The sequence below is a fragment of the Psittacula echo genome (assembly GCF_963264785.1).
Source record: "Psittacula echo genome assembly, chromosome: 1".
Classification (NCBI taxonomy): Eukaryota; Metazoa; Chordata; class Aves; order Psittaciformes; family Psittacidae; genus Psittacula; species Psittacula echo.
This window is the reverse complement of record NC_137735.1, coordinates 55,096,122-55,118,838: the sequence shown is the minus strand read 5'-3', so window position 1 is coordinate 55,118,838 and position 22,717 is coordinate 55,096,122. Positions and strand designations below refer to the sequence as shown.

General features: G+C 40.7%; 1 protein-coding gene across 1 annotated transcript; it reads right to left on the bottom strand.

The window, feature by feature from the left end:
- Positions 1–2,955: 2,955 nt before the first annotated feature.
- On the bottom strand, positions 2,956–11,123 carry CISD2 (CDGSH iron sulfur domain 2). Its single transcript, XM_080635182.1, has 3 exons — positions 10,931–11,123; positions 4,256–4,467; positions 2,956–3,285 (listed from the first exon to the last, which is right to left on the bottom strand). Exons 1-3 carry the CDS (start codon positions 11,031–11,033, stop codon positions 3,196–3,198), a joined length of 405 nt encoding a protein of 134 aa, XP_080491308.1. The 5' UTR covers positions 11,034–11,123; the 3' UTR covers positions 2,956–3,195.
- Between the last annotated feature and the right edge of the window lie 11,594 nt (positions 11,124–22,717).

Below are 22,717 nucleotides of genomic sequence, written 5' to 3'. Positions count from 1 at the left end.
AGCAGCTACCTTAGAGGTGTACAATTTCACTTGCTATCAGACATTGTGTGGGTGAAGTCATGACATTTAAGACCATTTTCCTTTTAACAAAACGCCACAAAATAATTCATGAATAATGCATGAATTCAAGCCAGTAAAATCTTTATGCCATGCCAGTCTCTTATTTGCAGGAAATAAAATTAGAGCATAATGTGCAATAAACTATAACCAGAGAAGTCCCACTGTCACGCAGACATAATCACTGACATAATGTGGGAGAGCACTGAGCACAGGGTGTGTGCAGTTCCAGAAGATTCACAAGAACCTCTGCAGTAGAAGGGTCTGATGGCACAGCGCACTCCTAGCAGCCAGCAGTTATACCACACAGCATATGGGACAAAACAGAAATTGGCCATCTGCAAGCAGGGACTCTCACAAGCTGGGGGATGCAGTGATAATGTGATTATCATCACTACTTTCTCTTTTTCAGCCAAACTGTTTTAGGGAATTTATACTGAAATCTAAACTTAACTGTGAAACACTTATGGTGCAATACAGCCACAAAACAATGAATGATACAGTTTCTGCATTTTGGTTTTTAAATAAATGGAGTGCAAGAGATCAAATTTTGTGCCAGCCACCCTTCAATTACATTTACTTTGCCTAGTATTTGCCACAAATCAGACACCTTTCCCTAAATGTATTTGGCGTACAACTTTATTTGTAGTCTATTATAAATACTGTTCAAATTCATCATCAAAACATCACTGTTCTTGTAAAAGGGCATGTCATGACATGCCAAGTTCTGCTTCCCCTGACTGTACATCAAGACCTGGCCTACTGCCTCAGGGCTGGCCTTAATTAGCATTCAGGGAAAATTTATCCCTTTGTGTGGAGCTTTCAAATCAGATTAGAAAAGTCATCCAGTGGCAAGACATGACCAAGCACATCCCAGCTGGTAATTGGTTCAACTCTCTCAATCACTGGTGAGATACAGGGCTCTGCACACTCTTCAGTTCTTACCTATCTATCCCCATAGACTTTAGGTAGATAATTTGAACTATTAGTAAATTCTTTTGAAATTTTCTACAGAAAGTTCTGCAGCCATGAGCGCCAGTAGTACCTTGACAAGATTCTGAAATGCGAGGAAATGGTCATTTATCTTACTTGTGACCTTCACTTTATTATCTTGCAGAAATTACTAAAATGGCCTTCCTACAAAGGAACTGTGACTGAATGCTGCTATTGCAACACCACAAATGAGTTCCATTCCCCTCCAGGCATAAGCAAAACTAAATAACCCTGCTTGTTCCATAGCCGCAGCTGTAGATACTTTAGCAGCAATCTCATCTAACAGCAAGCAAGGAGAAATTAATTACATTATCAAACCATGCTAGAGATGGAGTTAAGAGGTTAAACCTTATGCTGTCTTTCACCTCTTACAGGACCTTTGTGGGAGAACAAAACCAATTTTGCAGTATTGGTTACTCTAACAGGGTTTGTCTGATTAGAGCAACAGAAGTGAGAGCAGGATTGATGTATGTAGTTTAATTCTCAGACTTTGGAAGAAATCAAACTATTTGAATGCAAAAAGATCCTGATAAAGCTGGAAGCACATACAAACTTGTATGTAACAGCCTGTTACAACAGGCTGTGGATTTTAAAACCTGGAGAAAAAACAAAACAAGACCAAACCAAAACATCTAAACCCAGGACTTTGCATTTCACAGTAATTTCTTCTCCAAACCCAGGAACTGGGACTTGGTGTTCAATACACTGAATTTTTAAATGAAGACTGACTATAAGACACTTGCAACATTATAGATTTTCCTCTATTATAAATGTTACATCATAATACAAAGTTTATGGTTTGCTTGTCCATTGTAGGCAAGACCACCTAGCATTTGAAGATTTTACTGTGGTTCTATTACATGCTTTGCAAAAGCAGACACTTTACAATCACATCCTAATCTGCCATCCCTTGCTGCAAACTTCTACCTAGAACTACAATTATTACAAATGCAGGAGGAATGATTTACCTTAGTTCTACTGTTGCTGTGTGAGCCATTATGTGAGAACTGCTTCCTGACTTACTTTGTTTCAGCTCTGTGCTGACCAGCTTTGGCAATGGCACAATGCTCTGGGGCTTCCAACCTGCCTAACAATAGGTCAAATGACATGCTGTTAAGGAACAGCTGAAATGTGCCTTAGGACAACTGACTAAAATTGTAGCATGGAGCAAATTTTTATTTTTAAACTGATGGATACAGTCTTTCATCGGCAAATAAAGCACTTTAGAAGAATGAATCTAGCAGGTAGATAACCAGCAATTATTTACCTGCATCTGAAATTAAGCCATACCACAGCAAAAGTTCTGACTTGCCCAAATAATCTTTCTGAATAAGTAACAATACAGCTCAGCTCTGAGTTCTTGGTTGTCATTTAACAAATTCCTCCCATGAAATTCTCTGCTACAAAAAGCAGCAGCTACAGTGCAAGTGAACTTGCAAGAAACAAATCTGAGTTTCCTTACAGTAACTCATGAACAATCAACTCAGGTGCCCAACATAAACAGGTAACATCAGTGGCTGACCTGATGAATAGTTCAGTTTATGTGGTCTGGAAATGCAGCACTCTACCTGGTAGCCTGTATGAGACTTACCAGCTGGGGGCAAAGGGGTGTGTTTGTCTGAGGTAGGCTGCTTTGCATGAGATTAACAAAATGCCCACTTTAGCACTGCACAGACCAGACCTTTACCTAGCGTAAGTTAACAGGGCTATGCTGCCTGCCTGAACCTCTCTTCACAAAGGAGGAATTTAGTATCTTTTTCCCTCTCAAATGTAAGTGCACTTAAATCTGTGCCTGTAAAGCAGAATAAAATATGGTTTCCCGGCAGAACAAAATCAATAGTGCTTGGAAATAGCAACAGTTTTAGAATTACATATTCATACAAAAAAGCCTTAATTGTAGGAAGTAATTTTATTTACAGGCATAGTTACTTTACAGTTTTACAAAGCAGACATAATTCTTCTCAGAATAAAGTATCAAACCAGTGACAGACTTAGCACTGTCTAAATACAGTTTATTCCAAAAAGAAATCTACAGCAATCATTAGACTAAGTCATACCAATCACATAATAAAATGCTGTCCCTTGCAACTACAACGGTATAAAAAGACTTTTTAACCAGTCATTATCTAGTGGATTAAGCATCTGCTATACTTCTTTCTTCTTGAGTATTAGTGGACCTACATTATCTCCTGTTAATTCATTGTGCTTGTTGTGGGAGCCATCACAGACAGGGAACTGGAAGAAAACATACATGAGGAATTAGCATAACTGTACAACAATTGCATGGGGATTTTTATACTTCCTCCTATGCCAAGACCACTTTGACAATGTCACTAGTTCCTACTACTACTGTTTCAATATCAAATTCCCTATCTCCTATGATACAGGACACATTACACTGCTAACAGGTAACTAAGTTTGTGAGGTCCTAAAATAGCTGTTCACAGACACAAAGTTAGGGACAAAGCCGTTCTGCATGAAAGGACAGCAAGCAAAGCAGCCATCACAGTCACAAACGGCTTAAGGTTTATTGTGGAACAAGTAAAAGTGCTCTTTATAGATTTAATCATTTGCAACCAGAAGATACTGGTTTAAGGAAAGCTGAAGTAACTGCTGAAGTTACTTTAGTAGTGATTAGTCTGAAGCAAAAATAGTTGAGACGGTTTCTTAGGTCCAGGGCAGACTTTTTTGTTAAAACAAGAAAGCATTCAGTCCAGAGAGGAGAAAACCAGGATGCAGTCAGCACATTGAAAAGAAGTTGAGGCTAGATGAAAAATGTTCATGTACATCTAGTTGATTTGGGGGATACCCCAACCAGTCACCTACCAGCGTCTCTGGACCTAATGGGGTTATGCTCTCCCTCACCAACACAGGTCCAGCCTTACTTTCATTCTACTATGAACAACTTTCTATGCATTGCTTTTGCAAAATAGTTATCTTCCAATTAGTTGCAATGTATTTCCAAACATTAAATAAGGGTTGTTTGGTTTCAATCTACTCACAGGTGGTCACTGCGTAAGCATTTCTAGAAAAACCCTACTGTGTTTCTTACAAGTTTCTACAGTTTCTCTCTGCATGTAGATAGGTTTACAGTGGAGAAAAAATAAGAATTGTGTCATTCTCAAAACTCCAGTTCACCACTGAAGCACTGATAGAAATATCCAAGTTTCAATCTCTAATGCTACAGTAGCACAAAGTGTCTTACCGTTTTAGAACGCCAGCACCTGCAGTAAGCTTTAGTGAGGCACAAGTCTTCAATGTTTATTTCATTCACTACTTTTGGATTTTCCTTCTGGATCTTCAGGTTAATCAAGCTGTCCTTCTGCTGTTTTTTCTTGGGGAGGAATGGGCGAATAGCGAGGTAACCGAGCAAGGCCAGCACGCCAAGGAAAGGCAACAACCGCAGCCATTCTGCAACTAAAGACAGGTGGAACTTAGACTGGCTCTTGACACCACTTCAGTATGGTGCAGCATCAGCTACTCTCAAATGACTGAGGCTTAGGGTAGGGAATGGAACTGCTCAGTCAGCAAGGCTCTGAGGGCAAACCAGACAGTGGGTAAGTCTGAAGAAAGACAGACTGAGGGGAAGACCTGAGCTTTACTGTAGCCAAGGTAAAAAGCTGACTCCTAGAATTTAATCTTAAGTTTAACACTGTAGAAGATGACTCAATGGAAACAAATAAATTGAAAACAAATGAAAGGCATGCTGAAATGGCGAGCCCTAAAATTACTGGGGTAAACCAGCATTATGTACTAACAAACTGGGCATGATCACATGCAGTATGTTAAATGTCACCATCTTAACATTCTGTGTGTGAATATTCAGCATATTTTATAATTCAATTTTCAATTGGAGGGGTTTGATATTTTTGTTTTTCTTAGATTTTTAGCTTCTTGAAGCTTTCCTCATTTTAGTTGTTCCAAGGTTTGTTTTTTAAACTTTTGGTAGAAATTATAGAGATTACTCAATAAACACTAGCAAAACCTTCACCTGTCTTTTAGGTTTTATTTTTCAGAGCTTTGTTTGCTCAGGGATCTGCAACCAGTTTCTACAATACACAGAGAAAGTGTCCTGGGAACACATAAGTCAAGCCACAGAAAGTTGCTTGACTCATCTTTGTCAGAGACAAGATGAGGAACTTCTTGTAAGAACAGGTAAGACATTCAAGTACTCTCTGCAGACTTAGCTGCCTTGCTACATCATTATAAATCTTCCAGACATCTGGTGAGAAGACTTACTGGACTTCTTAATTCATCACCACCTCACTTAAGATCTATATATAGATCTCAGGTGGATCCACTTTTCCAGCAAAACATGTTGTGACAACACTCCAGTGTAATTTATGTACCATGGTGCAATAAAGGAGAGAATATTTTTCTAAATTTCTGGAGAATACATTGAATACAATGCACCAGAACTGTATAAATGACAAAGGCACTGCAAGAACTTTCAGTAGTCTTTCCATACCTGCACTTAAGAGTGGTGCCTATGCACAACAATTGACAAAATTTGCTAAGAGTTACTGCAACAGACTAATCCTTCTCTCTTTCCTCAGTTCCTCCAACAAGCTGTAAGCCCTAAATAATTAAACAATTAATGCTGAGATGCTTAAACTTTTTCAGTCACACAAAGTACTGAGTTTCCTGGACAGTAGTGCCTGTTTGTCTCTTCTGTCATTACTGTTCCAGAAGACCATGTCAATAGGAAATCAAATACACTTTCTGACCTTATGTGAAGGACTGACTTGGAACTTACTTTAGAAGAGAGGAAAAACACTTGGTCACTGAAAAAAAATTTCCAAATTGAGTACCTAACTTGACTGCTGGCAAAGAGGTGGGTTTCTAAAAAGCTACTCTGAACTCCAAAGACAGAACAGACACTCTAACAGGCATAGCATAACCAGAAGCAGGGCACTTACCAAGTGTTTGATGAATACAACTGGGCTAAAACTGACACACAAAAAGGAAATGTCTCGCATCATAATTAAGCATCATTAACAGAGACCAGCAACTAAGCAGCAAGTGGCATCTCAATACAGCTTGAAACTCACTGATACGATATCAAAATCTGAACAGTAGTCATGTCTATGGGAGGCTCATAACCAGTTGGGTTCATCCAAATGAAACAGGAATATGATAGCTGTAACCTCTTAGAAAGGGAATTAGAAACAAACAGGAATAAGAAGTACAAGGATATTATTTATCATGGTTATTATTTAATATTTGTATTACGCCAACTGTTGAAAATTAGTTTTGTCCTCACTAGCCAATAATTTCTTTACATGTTTCTAATGTGGGAGTCTCTGAAAAGCTCTCAATTATACCAATGTGTGCACTAAACTTAAACTGACTTGTTATTGCCAAGACTGACAGAAGCTCGTACTTGTTCTTGAAAAAATCAACATGACTGTGCTTCTAGGGCAAAAGAGACAATATACTGCTACAGAGTTAAAAAGTCACAGATCTTTAGACTGGGTGGACAGGGATGGAGAGAAAAGCTTCACTCAAACTAATGCAGTATCTTTCTACAACTGTAGGCTGCTCTGTGTTTTTGAAGCCATTCATACCTTTCTGAAGCAGATGTAAGGCAATTCACAAGACTTTATTTTCACAGCTGATAACTCAGAATTCAGCAATTGCAGTGATTCTGGAGATTCCTTATCAGTTCTGCTGTGTGGGAAGAAGCAGTCTTTGGAACCAGAAATGGACAGCAGGGTATCAAAGAGGTTAGTCTTCAAACTTGACTTTCGTTAGACAGAGACTAATCCCAAGATTAAGTCCTGGAAAGTGTCAGGAACATCACTAGAACAATTCCAAGAAGCTGAAGCCACAGACCATAGGTCATTTACATTTTCCAGGAGAGGTTTTCTTAATTTTAGTCCAACAGTAGCAAGTCCAAAAAAATAAACACATCACTGTGAACAGAAAGGGACCAGCCAGCCACTGAGAGTCAAATCAAAGCAAGTGGTCTCTGCTTGTCTTTCACCAACTACTCTTTTGGTATCTTTCACTCTGATTTATGTTTTAGCCAATTCCTGTGGAAATGACCACAGAACGCAGACCCAAAAGCAGCTTTTTACAGTAACAGCTCAACTGCAAGCCAACCTTTTAACAAGTATTAGCTACCAGTCAAAATGAAGACTGAACTGTGATTGTATGTTCTCGAAGCTGATGAAATTCCTCACTTACTCAATTACATTATCTTCAGAACTAATAATAACTTTTCTGTTGTTCACTTGGGTCTCTTAAGGGTGTTTTCATTGCTACACAAAACTAAATACAAAGGATTCCACACACCACTTTACTATGCCTATTAGCTTATGAAGGTAGAGAGGTCCTTTTAGCGACAGCAAACTAAATAAATAAAAAGCCAAAATTATGGGTAGGTCAGCAAGCCACTTGCAAATGACAATTTCATGATTCAAATGGGTTCTAAAGACTCTGTTATCATGGTTTCGCCCTTCTTTCCCTCAGTATGGTAAAAGACTATCTACAAAACTGTCCTCTTCTTGCCTGGCAGCTTGTAACATTAAAGTCCCACTTAACATGTAGGCCACATGAAAGACAGCCCACACAGGACTGTGTCATGGTTATGGAAAGAGGCATAACACCAAGATTATTACATAAACCTTGAAATTATGACCACCTACTAGTTTAAGGTGAATGTCTATGCTGTTTTAATGACATGTACCAGGATAAAAAGCAACACTAGCATGAGACAACACTGTTCATTTCAGTGAACTTGAGAAGGGAAGGGTAAAGCAGCTGTGACAAGAAACTGAAAGAGGCTTCTAAGCAGCAGCAGGGTGACAATTTTGGTATCCACTTTCAAAACCAAGGTCAAACATTGTTTCCTTCCTCTCTCATTGCTTTTCCCTTCAAGAGTTTTGCACTGAATGTTAACAGTCTCCCTTTCTCCAAGCAAGCAATTTTCCATTCTGATTTGTTGAGATTACAACAGACAATAGGTGTCTCAAGATTTTTATCAGCACACTATACAATACCCCACATGAAAGGATTCTCCCTGCACTTTTGGTCTGTTGTTTCTACAGCTGATGCACTACATGAACTGAAGTGGCATCAGCTGGGAAGCTAATGGTCTACAGAAGCAATAAAAGAGCTAACAAGCATAGGACTGCACTGCTCCAGATTTGGGTTCTGGCCTGCCTTTGCAAACAAGGTCTATGCTAGCAAGTGTTTTATGGTGCTGGTCCCTAAGCTCAGTAGATGCCACCAAAGGACAAATACTGATGCACTTTAAATGTTTTAAAATCAATATTATTTCTCACTTTACAAAAAGAAGAAAAATGCGTAACATGTTTGATATGCCATTTGCCAAAGAATATGCCCCTCTGTAATCTGTAGTAGTAAACACAAAAGAGAATATTAATCTAGTCTTGTCTACTGTCTAATGGTCTGCAGTATTAGTAATTCAATAGATATGATCCTGTAAATTGCTGCTGCAGAGTAACTCCCAGAACTGGGAATCCCCTCCTCTTAAAGGCTTATGACTTTAGGACAGGACAAACCAGACCACAACAATACAGAAGAATCAACACTTGCTAAAGCAATCTGGTTTTCTCAGATCAAACTTTAGACTGATAGCAGCTCTGAGTGCAGGTAAGCACAAGACTCTTCCAATAAGCAATGAGGTTTCAATGACTTTCAATAACTTACGCACTAAGAGACAATCACTTATTAATTTAGGTGCCTAGGATACGGCATCCTGGGATTCCTTTTTGAAAAGCCTCGCCATGTTACACTTACCCTATGCCATAACTTTAAGCACCTTGTACAGTTTTCCTGTTTTTTCCTCCATTTTCATTCATATCCACCCTAAGAGGAAAATATATAAGCATGACAGTAGATATTAGCCTAGACTGACTATTGAAAAAAAATTAAGAAGTGTAAAAATGTTGTATAATTAAAAATACATAGCCATAGAGACATCTCTTTTCAATTTTCAGAGTGTTTAGCACAACACCAGCCAAAGAAACCACTTAACACTAGAGGCAGTGGATACTTTTTTTTTTTTTACAGGTATGCTTCTTAAATCCACCAGGTTTTAAAGCAATTTCTGACTTGGTTCCTTCTTTTGCCTTTGTTTAATACTTTTGGGACTGACATTTCATATATTTGGTCTCCACTTAAGGTTTCAGTTTTGCCTCTTGCCCTCCCTCCAAATTCAAAGCAGTATCTGTCAATGGGATAAATAACATGACAACACACCAGTTCTCCTCCACTGCTAACTGTATTACAACAAGAAAAGTTCTGACCAGAGGTTTACCGAATGAATTATATTTACTACTATGTAGTGTGAATAAATACAGAGGCTGCACAAATAATCCTGTTACAGAAATGTATTTTTGGACAAGTGAAGCAAGAAGAGATTAAACTCAAGCTTAAGTACAACTTGTAGTTAAAAGGCCAACGACTTAAGTGGGATACTGTCAAACACTAGGAATATGAGACGCTCCATCGTTCTGTAGCTTACTGTATCCCCTTCCTCCCAGCTTTGTAGCAGCTCAATTTGTGTACTTGGTAAATATAATTAACAGCATGCTCTGATGAGAGTAGTTGCAGGGAAAGAAGAATGGTTCATTTAAATCAGGTCTTCTTGTCATGGGAAAGATAATGAGACACTAAGCTTACAAGCAGCATGAACATGCTGGAAAAGTACCCAAACCTGGTTTTAAATAAATTGTGCCTGTTCTACATTGAATCACTTTCCAGCACTGTTAAAGTCATATTATCTTATTGCTGCAAGATAAACAACTAAAGTTGATTCTGCACTTTGAAGACTTTTTCTGTTTCCTGAGAGTTTCTGTTAGAACATTCCTCTTGTTTATTATCACCCAACTAATTTTATCATTGGACACTCTTGAGGTTCTGCCTGTATTACCACAGATGAGCCTGGGCTCAGATAGCTCCAGTTTGCAAAGCACTGACATGCACTGAACACATAAAGAATTTGCTAGTATTTCATAGAATCATAGAACGGTTTGGATCAGAAGGACCTTAAAGCTCACCTAGACCCAAGCCCTATGCCATGGGCAGGGACATCTTCCACTAGAACAGGTCGCTCAAAGCCCAATCCAGCCTGGCCTTGAACACCGCTAGGAACGTGGCAACCACAGCTTCTCTGGGCAACCTGTGCCAGTGCCTCATCACCCTCATAGTAGTTCTTTCTTGTGCGATAGTAGTGATTGTGTGAAGTAGTTCTTTCACTGTGTGACAAGGCTATGATTAATAAGTAAGTATTTTCACTCCTTCACCCTGAATATACTTATAAAAATTATTGAATAACCCCCCTCAACATCGTGTATGTAACAGGTCCCAGAAACAGGTGGGTTTGGTTTTTCTATCAGTACAGACAAGCTCTGTAGCCTTTTAAGCAAATGAAGAGCCAGCGGTTTAGGCTTTCAGCTAAAATCCCATTTTCTTTGCGTGCACAGCCTCAGACTTGCTGGTACTTGCACAGAGAGGAATTTTAAGTACAGTGCAAAGAAGCTTGGGCCGAAGAGCCTGGTACATTTTACCACTACATTTTACTCTGACGGTTATGATCTACCTCTTAAGATATCTTAAACGTCCTTACGGATAATCTTCCTGCTCAAACAGTTTAACGTTTAGGCTCCCCCTTTCTGTAACAGACTAACGGTTCAGCACAGTCGGGAGAAAGCGAGCAATGCCCGGAGCCAGAAGTGGAAGTTGCAGCCCGCCACGGGACAGCCCCGGGGCATGTGCCGGCGACTCAAGCAGACGCCGGGCTCCGGGCATGAACCGCGCCGCCCAACTCGGCCCCACCGTGCTCCCCACAAAACCCGCGGGGCCAGAGGAGCGGGAAGGGGGTCCGGGCCCCTCTGCTCCCCCCACCTACCTGTGAGGCGGAGGAAGCCGCCGACGCTCTCGGGTAGCGGCAGGCTCTTGAGGTACGCGGGCAGCTGCACCTTGACGATGCGGGCTAAGCTCTCCAGCACCATAGCGGAGATCACAGCTCAGGGGATATCGCTCTGCGACTACACACTCCCCCACCACGGCGGACGGCGCGCTGCACCGCGATGCTCCCGCCGCGCATGCGCCGCTGGGCGGGACAACGCCAGAGGTACAGCCGGTTCCCCCTAGCTCTGGCCGCATTTCCGGCGGGCGCCGCGGAAGGAGCGTCACAGCCGGAAGGGGGCGGTGGCGTTTGCAACAGAGCCGGGGTAGGATGGGGTGGAGTAGGGTGGGGTGCAATCGCGAGCGTTGGGAGCCATCGTGGCGCCTCCGGGAGTAAGCTGTGCCTCTGAGGGGAGGCGAGCAGCGCCCTGCCTGCGGGTGTGTGGTGCTGTCCGGCCTGGCCCCGCTTGAAGGTACAGCTAGGGAGGTGAGGGAGTGCGGCTTTAATAACGTGTGGCTTAAGCTTTATAGGCTTTATGTAACGTGTCGTCATCCTGTTGTGTTAAAGTTGTGTTTCATGTCGGCGGGCTTAAAAATATTGAAGTAAAGGACTGAAAGATTTTCTTCATGTGGATGGTGTTTTTCATATGGTATCATAACTCTTGAGGTGGGGGATAATGTGAGTACTGAGAGAATTAATATTACACAAAGAAGTTCATCTGCCTCATGTTTGGCAGTAGTTTGTGTAGAACAAGCTCTGTCTCTGAGCACTTTAGTTTTTCTGAATTTTATGTCAAGGAGACTGGTTGTTTTGGCATACAAAATTGCCTGTGTAGCCAGGAAAAAAAAATAGGAAATATTTATCCCTTCCAGGTCAATTTAGATAATCCAGCCAGATCTGAAGACTCTTGCATTAGTCCTTTGGTCACAAGTGCAGCACCATTTTGTTCAAGATTCTTTCCTACTATGGGTAATCCATCAAGTGCTAATAGCATATGGCACAGAGCATGCCTATCTTCAGGAAAGCTGAAGTAGTGCAGTCCTTCTAGAAGACACATTTCCTTCCTTATGTGATTTTGACAGGAGCATAGCTGTCCTTAAGTGTATGGAATCTGCACTGTATCTGCCTGTATCAACTGTACACTTTCCCTGCCATCCCATAATTAAGAAGTTTGGGGATAAGTTAATAGGGTTCAGCAAAGCAATGAAAGAGTAAAAAGTATTTATTGAGTCAGATGAACCCACTGGTTTGTCTTTGGATGAATCTACCGACAGCCATGTTTGCCTTGGATAAATGCAGTGCAGTATAAATGCAGTGCTAGATCTCTTTTACTAGTTTGCTTTAATGACTGATTCAGGACAATCTTAACCAAAAGTTAAAATCCCCATAAAGAACTAAGGCAAAAACTCCAGATACTGAAAGCTGGGTTTGAGACAAACAAATCCACCTTGTTTGTGCTTCTTGCCTGAATAATACTGTGACCTTACATTAACATTTCCTGATGAATCATCTTATTTAACTAGCAAGAATATTCCTGTGATCTCAGAATATCTTAGTTCCCTACCTCACCTAAGTTTATCCTTGTAATGACTATGTCTGATATCCTAAGATGATTCCTTCTGGTGTAGGCAAATGCCTGCTATTAGACAAGATAATGGAAGAGCAAAATGCTCAAAATGCAGAATAATCACTCTGTAAAGATTACACATCAGATGTCATAATGTAACCTTGTTTGTGAAACTTGCTGAGGGAAGAATATATATGGCTGAAGATGTATAAGGTAAATCCTCCAGCTCTGAATCAAACAGTTTCACACTGAAGTTGACAGCCTCTGTCCTTGCCACTTCCTTCCTTTCTTCTGCCGTTTCAGCCTTCTCTGGATGCTAGCCATGATACTGGGAGCACAGCTGACATATCACTGAAGCTCCTGAGCCCCACTGTGCTGCCTTTGATCAGTGCTCCACTCAGCACACTGCTAGGCAATCTGCACATGTTGCAGAGAGGAGCCATACTCACTGTGCCTTGCCTGGCTGCGTAGGTATCAGTTGACATGAGCCATGGATGGTTTCCATACATGAAAGGCTGAAGTCATAAACAATGGAAAAACTATAAAGAAAATGAAGCCTGAATGAGATTGTTAACTTTAGGAGAGGCAAAAGATGGTCTTTTGAAAAACAATTTCAGCTGGAGCAGAGGAGATGTGTGTTCACTGTCCAACTTGACTGCAGACTTCCTGTTAAGGGGGAAAATGTCAGCTGCAGGCTTGCTTGGTCCTGCAGAAAAAACTAGGGTGTTACACAGTAGTCCCATCTTCAGGGACCATGTTATGGGGTCAGATTGGTCAACATCACAAGGTTTACTAAGCAGGTGTGACACCTTCCTCCTGTTACACGCATTTAACACCTTATGTGGACATTCCTATTCCACAGGCAGATTGCTTCTTCAGGATTTTATCAGCATCCTTTTCAACTTTGCCTCAAATCTCATTACTGTTGGGTATCTGAAAAGTTTTCTGCCTTTTTTGGGGGAGAGTAACACGCAACAATTCATTCTTGCATATTTAGATTCAGTTTGGAAACTTTAAAAAGTAGAGATTGCCTCTGTTTCATGCTAAATTTGTCAACTGAAACTCTGGTATTGTGTAGGATATACAGAAGTCATTGTAATAAAAATAACAGCACAAAAACCCCAAGCATCAATACTTGAACAAAACCTAGGTCACCAATACTGGAATAAGATTATTACTTTCAGCAGTAAGTACCCTCTATCACTGGGATTTTTCATCTAGCAAGAAATGCTCCAGATGAGATGTAGCATGGAGTCCACATGTAGAGATCTACAGATCTGCATAGTGCTAGCTTGGGTCTTTTGCATGGAAGTCCCAAAGCACAGCCCAAAAGAGGACCAGCCCAATTACCTTACTACTACACATGCTTTGACAAGAATGGTAGAAAAGCTTGTGGTGCAGATGCAGATCATGCTTGGCAGAATAAACTCATGTCACTATAACACATCTGAACTGGTCTAGCTTGCAGTAGAATGGCTGGTCCTGGTCCAGCAGATTAAGCATAGGTGAAAAGAAGGTGGCTGTGTCCCTCCTCGTTGCCCGTCAAAAATTGCTTGATTTTCCTGTGCCTTTAATTCAGCTGTAAAATGAGATAATACTGCTCTGTTTGGAACACTGTGATTTTGCAGAGGAAAAGAACATTTATAAATCATATTTATTTTATTTTACAAAGTACACCCAGTAAGGGTAAAAGATGAAAGGTTCTGAGGTAGCAGATGCACAGTCTTTCCATCTCTAAAGCAAGCCTAAATAGCATAATAATTTGCTCAGCACTCTTTCATGGTAATGAGGTTTTCTATCAACAGGACATCTTATATTCTTAAGACCATTTTCTTGGAATTGGCACTGCCATATTCCATGCTGAGTGCCTGGAATAATCTCTGCAGCAGGCAAAAAGTACTGTTGTCAACTAAAACTATCCTGTCACCAGAGGGCTGGCTTGTGTAATCAGCAAACACAAGCTTCTGTCTAGGAAGAAGCTAGCTCTCTCCCTTTGTACTTGATTCGTTTCACAATGGGCTTTGATTTGCTGCTGTCCCTGCTGTATGCAAAGATCTCCCTCTCTTCCAGTTCCCCAAAAGTAAGCAAAATCATTGCACCCCAGAAGGGCTCTAGGAACTGTGATTCATGTCATGTGGTAGCTCCAGCTCCATCAGTTAGTTATGCAGCACTTTCAACATCCAACTGTAAAATAATTGAATCTCAAAAAAAAAGGAGTCTGGCTTAAAAACATAAACCTTAAGACTATATATATAAGGTTACTGTCCTCTCTTTTATGCTTAAACAAGTTGCAATTGCATTACATGAAGGTTGAGGTTTCATTTCTTATTTTTACATGCAGAAGCTTAATTGCCTGTGGAAGAAAGTGGAGATTGTCATGTGTTCACTTAACCCTGAGACCTGGCACCTTAGGTGACTTCTGCTGGTGTTTATTGAAAATACCTAGTGTTCTGTAATGGGCAAAGTATTTGAGAGAAAAATTAGTAAAGGAAACAAATCACACTTACAATAGAATCAGTAGGGTCATTTTGCATAGCATAATTTTACTACTAATTACTACTAATTTTGTAATATGAAATTTGACTGTTGGAACTAGATGATCTTTAAGGTCCCTTCCCATCCAAACCACTCTGACTCCATATTACCTTCTAATCTAACGAACGTTCAGGAATTTTAGAATGTAATTATTACATTTTGAAAGCATGTGTTATGGTAATTACTTAAGTAACTGCAGTGTCCTACTAATAGCATGTATAATTGTTGAATTCCCTGTGTCTTAGAATGCTATTTATTGTCACAGACTGTAGTAAATTAATTTGTGGAAAACAGTGAAAACAGGAATGTAAAGCAAAATTGCAAGATTTCTAAGAATTGGATCAAGTTCCGACATGGCAACTTTGACAGAACAGAGCAGTAGACACAGGTTTTATTTATTCAAGAAAAATACCATGCTTTGATCTCTCAGCAATAGGTTTACCATTAAGTTAAAACAGAAGGTTTTCATTATTTTTTCTGACTACTACTGCCAGGAAGTGGGAAATGTTACACAAGTTGTGTATGTAACAAAGTTGAGGAACTTCCCAACTCAAGAAAGAGCAGCTGTATTCAGTGCTAAATTCCGAAATATCCCCAGATAAAATTCAGTTACTTTATGCTTACATTGTATGTTTTTTCCAGGCTGGAACTGTCTTTTTATGCAGTGGTTAGCACTGGTCCACAGGAGTGGTTTCTACAGCTACTATATTTGCAGAAATATCACAAACTGTGAATATTCACTTGGTTACACTCAGTTACTGATTTCAACTGCCTTTATTTAAAGCATAGAAAGTAACAAATTGTATGACATGAAGCTATTATAAGTACCATCAGTCAACTAACAGCAATGATGCTCAAGAAAGGACACAGTAAATGTAATCTTGCAGTGAGTTTTAGATTTTGACCTACTGCATGAATCACCCAGTCTTTTAGAATCATAGGATGGTTAGGGTTGGAAAGGACCTGAAGATCACCTAGTTCCAACCCCCCCTGCCATGGGCTTGACACCTCCCATTAGGTATCAAGGCCATGTCAGCCTGTCCTTGAACACTGCCAGGGATGGGGCATTCACAGCATCCTTGTGCAGCCTGTTCCAGTGCCTCACCACCCTCACAGTAAAGAATTTCTTCCTTATAACTAACTTAAATCTCTCTGATATGTACTGCTTATTAGGATCCAGACTGATCTGATCACTGGTCACATACAGACTTGCACAGATTTGGAAGTTAATTGGCTTCCAGGGAGTTGCTAATTCACAACAGTTTTACTCAGATCAGAACAAGTATCTTTAGGGTTCACTAATGTGTTCATAGAAGGCCAGATACATTACTGATTTGTGTCAGGTTCTGCCTGGTTTGTTGCAATAAAGCAGGCTGAAAAATCACCAGATTGTCCCCTGGGAGGAAGCCACAGTGATGGAAAACAGATACGTCCTCCCCTACGATAAAGGACCTATGGAGGACAAAGCTGGCATAATCTAGGAAGTACACGCTGCTAAATGAACATACGTGAAATAAAACCACTATCAAAACACTACAAGCCACTCTCTTATGATGGGAATTCCAGGGGAAAGAAGCTATGTATATGTCGATATATGCTCAGCAGAGGACCTCCCACCATTCCATTTTCATAGAATCATAGAATAGTTAGGGTTGGAAAGGACCTTGAGATCATCTAGTTTTAAACTGCATTGGTCTTTGCTGTCAGTATGACTGTATATCCTTGACCAGGCAACTAAGGGTATATTTGTTCCCTTAGTACTTTAATCCCTTGGTGTAATAGATGTCATTGAAAGCTGTTTCCTTCATTTTGGAAGGCAAAGGTGAGAATGCCACAAGACTAAGTCCTGTGACGCAATGTGCATTCATTGGCAGAGGCTAATTATAGCACAGAATAACTACCAGCTTCCTCTGCTGAGGACAGAGTACATGATCTCTGTAATATGACCGCACTCTGCTATTAAGTTCTTCCTGTGTCACGACACTACTGACACCACAGCAAAACAGCAGTTTGTCATTCCTTCCCAGGCTGCTCTGTAACAACAGTGTTGTGGAGATTTCTGAGCCTGTCTCTCCTCTTTTCAAGGTTAGACAGGTCTGGCATTAACAATAATGCACAGTTCTTTTCTGTCATCTCACAAGAATAAAGAGAAGCAAAAAAAGAACAAACTCAAACCCCCAAAACATCATGCCTCTTGAATTTCAGAAAACAAACATATATATAATGGATGGAGAGGAAAGCAGGAAAAAGTGGCTATCTTGATTCCAAGGCAATGACATGGAATAGTACTACAGCAGGTAAACAAGGTTAATATAGCCTCTTTAATGCCTAGCTTAGTAATGCTTTTTGTTTTCTAATTTTTCCATGCACTCCTTGTCCTCTAGACTGCAGGTTAACTATAGCACAGCTCACTTCCAGACCTAGGTAGCTGGCTATTCCCTAGAAGATGTGTAAGTTACTTCCTCACTTTACTTTTCAAGATATTGCCAGAATTTTATACAAATTCTGTACTTCACACCAGTACAGGCAGCTGGAAGGTCTGGAAATACTTCTTTGAAATCAGTTTCTTTTTTTCCTTTGAATCATCAGAAACCAACCAGCACAGAAAGTAGGATATAAACATAGCACCTCAAAGCTTACGAAGCTTACTTTACCAGAAATGTAAGCCTAATGACTGTGAAAGGTGAAAATTATATTAAAAATGAATACATGGTAATTAAGAGGCATTCATCAGCATGCTAGCAGAGTGCTTTTGAAAACCAGTAAAAGATCCTAGTTGTTTATTGAAAATAAGTGTTGTCATAGATGTCTATAGTTAATTTATTAAGATGCTTGAGAACATTTTAAACTGCTTCACCAAGCGGAATTTATATTTTTTTCTTTTTTTACACTTTTATGTGAGTTATTTTGACAGCTTCAGGGCTAGAAATGTTGTAATTATTGAGAAAATGAGTATGGTAGAAGTGGGTGCCACACGTAGTCCCTCAAATTGCCTGTCCAGTATGATTTGATACTGTCAAATATCCCGAATGATGCAAGTTCTGAGTCCTCCATGCCTAATTGCAGCAGTGTTTGTTTTTCTAATATGGGAGCTAAAGTGAGATCGTAAAATCATTTAATATAGGCAACAAATAGGACAGAAAGACTAAGAAATTATCTTTTTTTTGCTGTTAACTTGGATTTAAATTGCTGTTACTGATAAGAGTAGCATCTTGGATCCCACCGTCCTTAAGCCAGTGTTTTTCAGTTGGTTTTCTTTTTCAAGATGAAAATTGCAAAAAAAATAAAAGTTGCAGCCCTCATTGTCTTTATAAAACTGAATTGATACCTGCTTGTAAAAGTGACAAATGTATGTAATATTTCTTGAAAGGCTGAAAAGCGTACTTGACCTTGAGGAACAAAAGCCACCAGGAGCACAGAAGCTAGGTTGCCTTTGCTTTATAATTTGCACAATTTTCAACAACTTGCCAACACCTGCCTGTGATTCATGACTACTACATGTGTCATGACCCACTCTTTCAGCAACACTGCCCTGATCCATCCCCCTAACCATAATGATGAACAGTGTAATAACTGGCTAATTTCAGTATTGGTGATTTACAGTCATCAACAGTATTTTCCAAATTACAACATGGCAGCAAATGAGTAATATTCCTTCTAAGAGATAATATTTGCCTGTAATTACCTGAATACTTGAGGAAGCGAGCTCTTGGACATCTTTTGGTTAACTGGGACATACCAAAAACTGGAAAGATCAGCCAAATCTTTAAAGATGAGGTTGTTCAAAAGGACAAAAAGAAAAGTAAAATGACTGCTAGTACCACATGATAGTTAGCTAGTTAAAACCATTGTCTAAATGCACAGCATATACTCCTGCCAGTTCAAAGACAAACAAAACAAAAAAACCCCTGAAATACTTCGGTGGACTTTCTTATTTACTTAATTGTCTATTTTAAATTAATTCAATAGAGAGTCAAACAATTAAACCACAGCAATCTACAAGACTGTAATAATTTCCCCAGGGAAACAACAGTATTTTATATAAAACAGGGGGGAGAGGGGAGAGAATGTTTTACAAGGAAAAAAAGCCTCAAAATGAAGAGACAGAATCAGTTTGCTACCTTTGCTGAAGTGTCATATTTATTTAGCTACAAATACATGAAGGATTCACCAACAGGACTGCCTCAGAAGAGGGAATAGCCAAGAAGCGTACCTTGCTGTGGGCTATTTGGGATGTCAGTGGTTCGAAGGGCTCCTAACCCAGCGAGGGTCGCTGTCCCAGGTCTTCTGGAAACACTGGCTGATCTCTGTAGGGAGACCTCCCAAGACAAAAGGTGGCTGTAAAATACTTCAATATAAGATACCCCATCAGTGTCTTGATTAGCTCAGGCTAACTATTTCCCTGTAATACTAATCGAACAATGGAAATTGTTTTTAGCATGCAGCAGGCCACGTGCAAGGAAGCCTACGCTTCAGTCAGTGCAGCATGTTGTGAAGTCTGAGCAGCCTTGCCTATACTAGGGAGCCTGTAAAATATGTTAGCTATCCTTATTAACTTTAATCCTTAACATTTTATCTGGGTTAGCAACTTCTATAGTGTAACAACTTCTATAGGTACACTGGTCAAATAATTTGTTGGACTCAAGACTCCTCAAAGGTTGAGTACATTTGCATCCTGGATCAAGCATTGGAGGAGCAACTGAATCTGGATAGTCCAAATTTGACTAGTAATCAGTTATGTCAAAGTAATAAAAACAGACCTATCTTGAAAATGCTTCACAGAGTCCTTTGATGTGTCCTTTAGTAAACACAATAGGCCAAATTAAGTACTTCTGAAAACTGCTGTAAGAGCTTGGTCATTTCCAGTAACAGTGTAACTCCTACAGACTTAGTATGCAGTCTGAACACAGCCCGAGGGGTCAAAAAACAGGTATAACAAGGAAAAGCAACCACCTCTAAAGGGATGGGTGAAAGTAGGTCACCATTAAACACCTTTTTGAACAGATTTCCAACTGATATACCCTGGCCTACCAAAATGATAGAACTCTGGTTTGCTCCAGAGAGGGGTTCCACCTGCTGAATTCAGCCTGTGTTATCTTATTTTAGCAACTGTGATTAATTATGCTGCCCTTCACACCCCTATTTTAAGATGCTATTTTGCCGCATATGTTTAAATTATCTATGTTTATTCAGGAATGTAAAGAATTCATGCAAAAGAAGAAAACAAAGACAGTAACTGCATAGAATCATAGAATAGTTAGGCTTGGAAAGGACCTTAAGATCACCTAGTTCCAACCCCCCTGCCATGAGCAGGGACACCCCACACTAAACCATGTCACCCAAGGCCTCATCCAGCTCATCCAGCCTGGCCTTGAACACCGCCAAGGATGGAGCATTCACAGCCTCCCTGGGCAACCCATTCCAGTGCCTCACCACCCTCTCAGTAAAGAATTTCTTCCTTATATCCAATCTAAACTTCCCCTGTTTAAGTTTGAACCCGTTACCCCTTGTCCTGTCACTGCAGTCCCTGATGAATAGTCCCTTCCCAGCATCCTTGTAGGCCCCCTTCAGATACTGGAAGGCTGCTATGAGGTCTCCACGCAGCCTTCTCTTCTCCAGGCTGAACAGCCCCAACTTTCTCAGCCTCTCTTCATACGGGAGGTGCTCCAGTCCCCTGATCATCCTCGTGGCCCTCCTCTGGACTTGTTCCAACAGTTCCATGTCCCTTTTATGTTGAGGACACCAGAACTGCACACAATACTCCAAGTGAGGTCTCACGAGAGCAGAGGGGCAGGATCACCTCCTTGGACCTGCTGGTCACTCTCCTTTTGATGCAGCCCAGGATACAGTTGGCTTTCTGGGCTGCGAGCGCACACTGAAGCCGGCTCATGTTCATTTTTTCATCAACCAACACCCCCAAGTCCTTCTCCGCAGGACTGCTCTGAATCTCTTCTCTGCCCAACCTGTAGCTGTGCCTGGGATTGCTCCGACCCAGGTGTAGGACCTTGCACTTGGCATGGTTAAACTTCATAAGGTTGGCATCAGCCCACCTCACAAGCGTGTCAAGGTCCCTCTGGATGGCATCCCTTCCCTCCGGCGTATCAACCGAACCACACAGCTTGGTGTCATTGTCAAACTTGCTGAGGGCGCGCTCAATCCCACTGTCCATGTCACCGACAAAGATGTTGAACAAGACCGGTTCCAACACCGATCCCTGAGGGACACCACTCGTTACCGGTCTCCAGCCGGACATTGAGCCATTGACCACAACTCTTTGCGTGTGGCCATCCAGCCAGTTCTTTATCCACCGAGTGGTCCACCCATCAAATTGATGTCTCTCCAATTTAGAGACAAGGATGTCGTGTGGGACAGTGTCGAACGCTTTGCACAAGTCCAGGTAGATGACGTCAACTGCTCTGCCCCCATCCATCAGTTCTGTAGCCCCATCATAGAAGGCCACCAAATTGGTCAGGCAGGATTTCCCCTTAGTGAAGCCATGCTGGCTGTCACCAACCACCTCCTTGCTTTTCATGTGCCTTAGCATGCTTTCCAGGAGAATCTGCTCCAAGAGTTTGCCAGGCACAGAGGTGAGACTGACTGGTCTGTAATTCCCCGGCTCATCCATTTTCCCCTTCTTGAAAATGGGGGTTATATTTCCCTTTTTCCAGGTGTCGGGAACTTCACCTGACTGCCATGATTTTTCAAATATGATGGCCAGTGGCTTAGCAACTTCATTTGCTGGCTCCTTCAGGACCCGCGGATGGATTTCATCAGATCCCATGGACTTGTGTACGTTTAGGTTTTTAAGATGCCAACAAAAGTTTTCGTTTTTCAAAGTTGGCACTGCAATTATGCTGTGCACGTGCTCATCTGACTTTCATGCTTCAATATCCATAGAGCTGAATCAGCACAGAAAATGAACATTCTTGTTGACGCAAACTGCTGCTGACTTGAAAGGAATATCTTTTTCATTTAGATCAAATGGCAGTTTTGCTGGGAAAAAAATGAATGCTCTGTATGAATAGTAATAAATATCCTGCAGCAGTTTTCAGAGATTTCGTTGTTTAGGCCTGTGAAAATAGCATCATGCATTTTATGTTGTCAAAACTTTCTTCTTGTCAAATAGCTCTTATTTTCTGTAAGGGTCTCAAAAGAAGAGAAAAATCTTCTCTAACTGAAAGAAAACTATGCTGTCACTATAAGGCTAAACAGTGGAGTGCTGAACAAAATCCTGATGACTGGAAGATTTTGTGGGGAACTTTTGTCTGCTGATGTCAATGTAAGTTACTGAAGTATTTTATATCCTTGCGAATCCTGCATGACCTTGCGCAAGTTGCGGAACCTTAGCATTAGGCAACAAAGCACTCAAGCTTTTCACTGAGATTCGTATGTGGATGTAAACATTAGATCTTACAACTCCCTACATAAAGCAGCAACAACTTAAAATGGATTAATGTAGGGACTTGGTGTCTTGCCCCGTGACCTAGCAGTGAAACAAAAGAGTACAACTATACAAAACAAACATGTGGAATAGCTTATGAATTATTTCAGTGAGAATGTCAGAGAAGCTGTTGAAGAAACAATGGGAGATGAATAATTGCCAAGTTAGAATATTGAGACAAAGTTACTTTTTATCTAATATTCCTTAGAAAGCTTAACTGCTACCCAACATACTGATGTTGGGC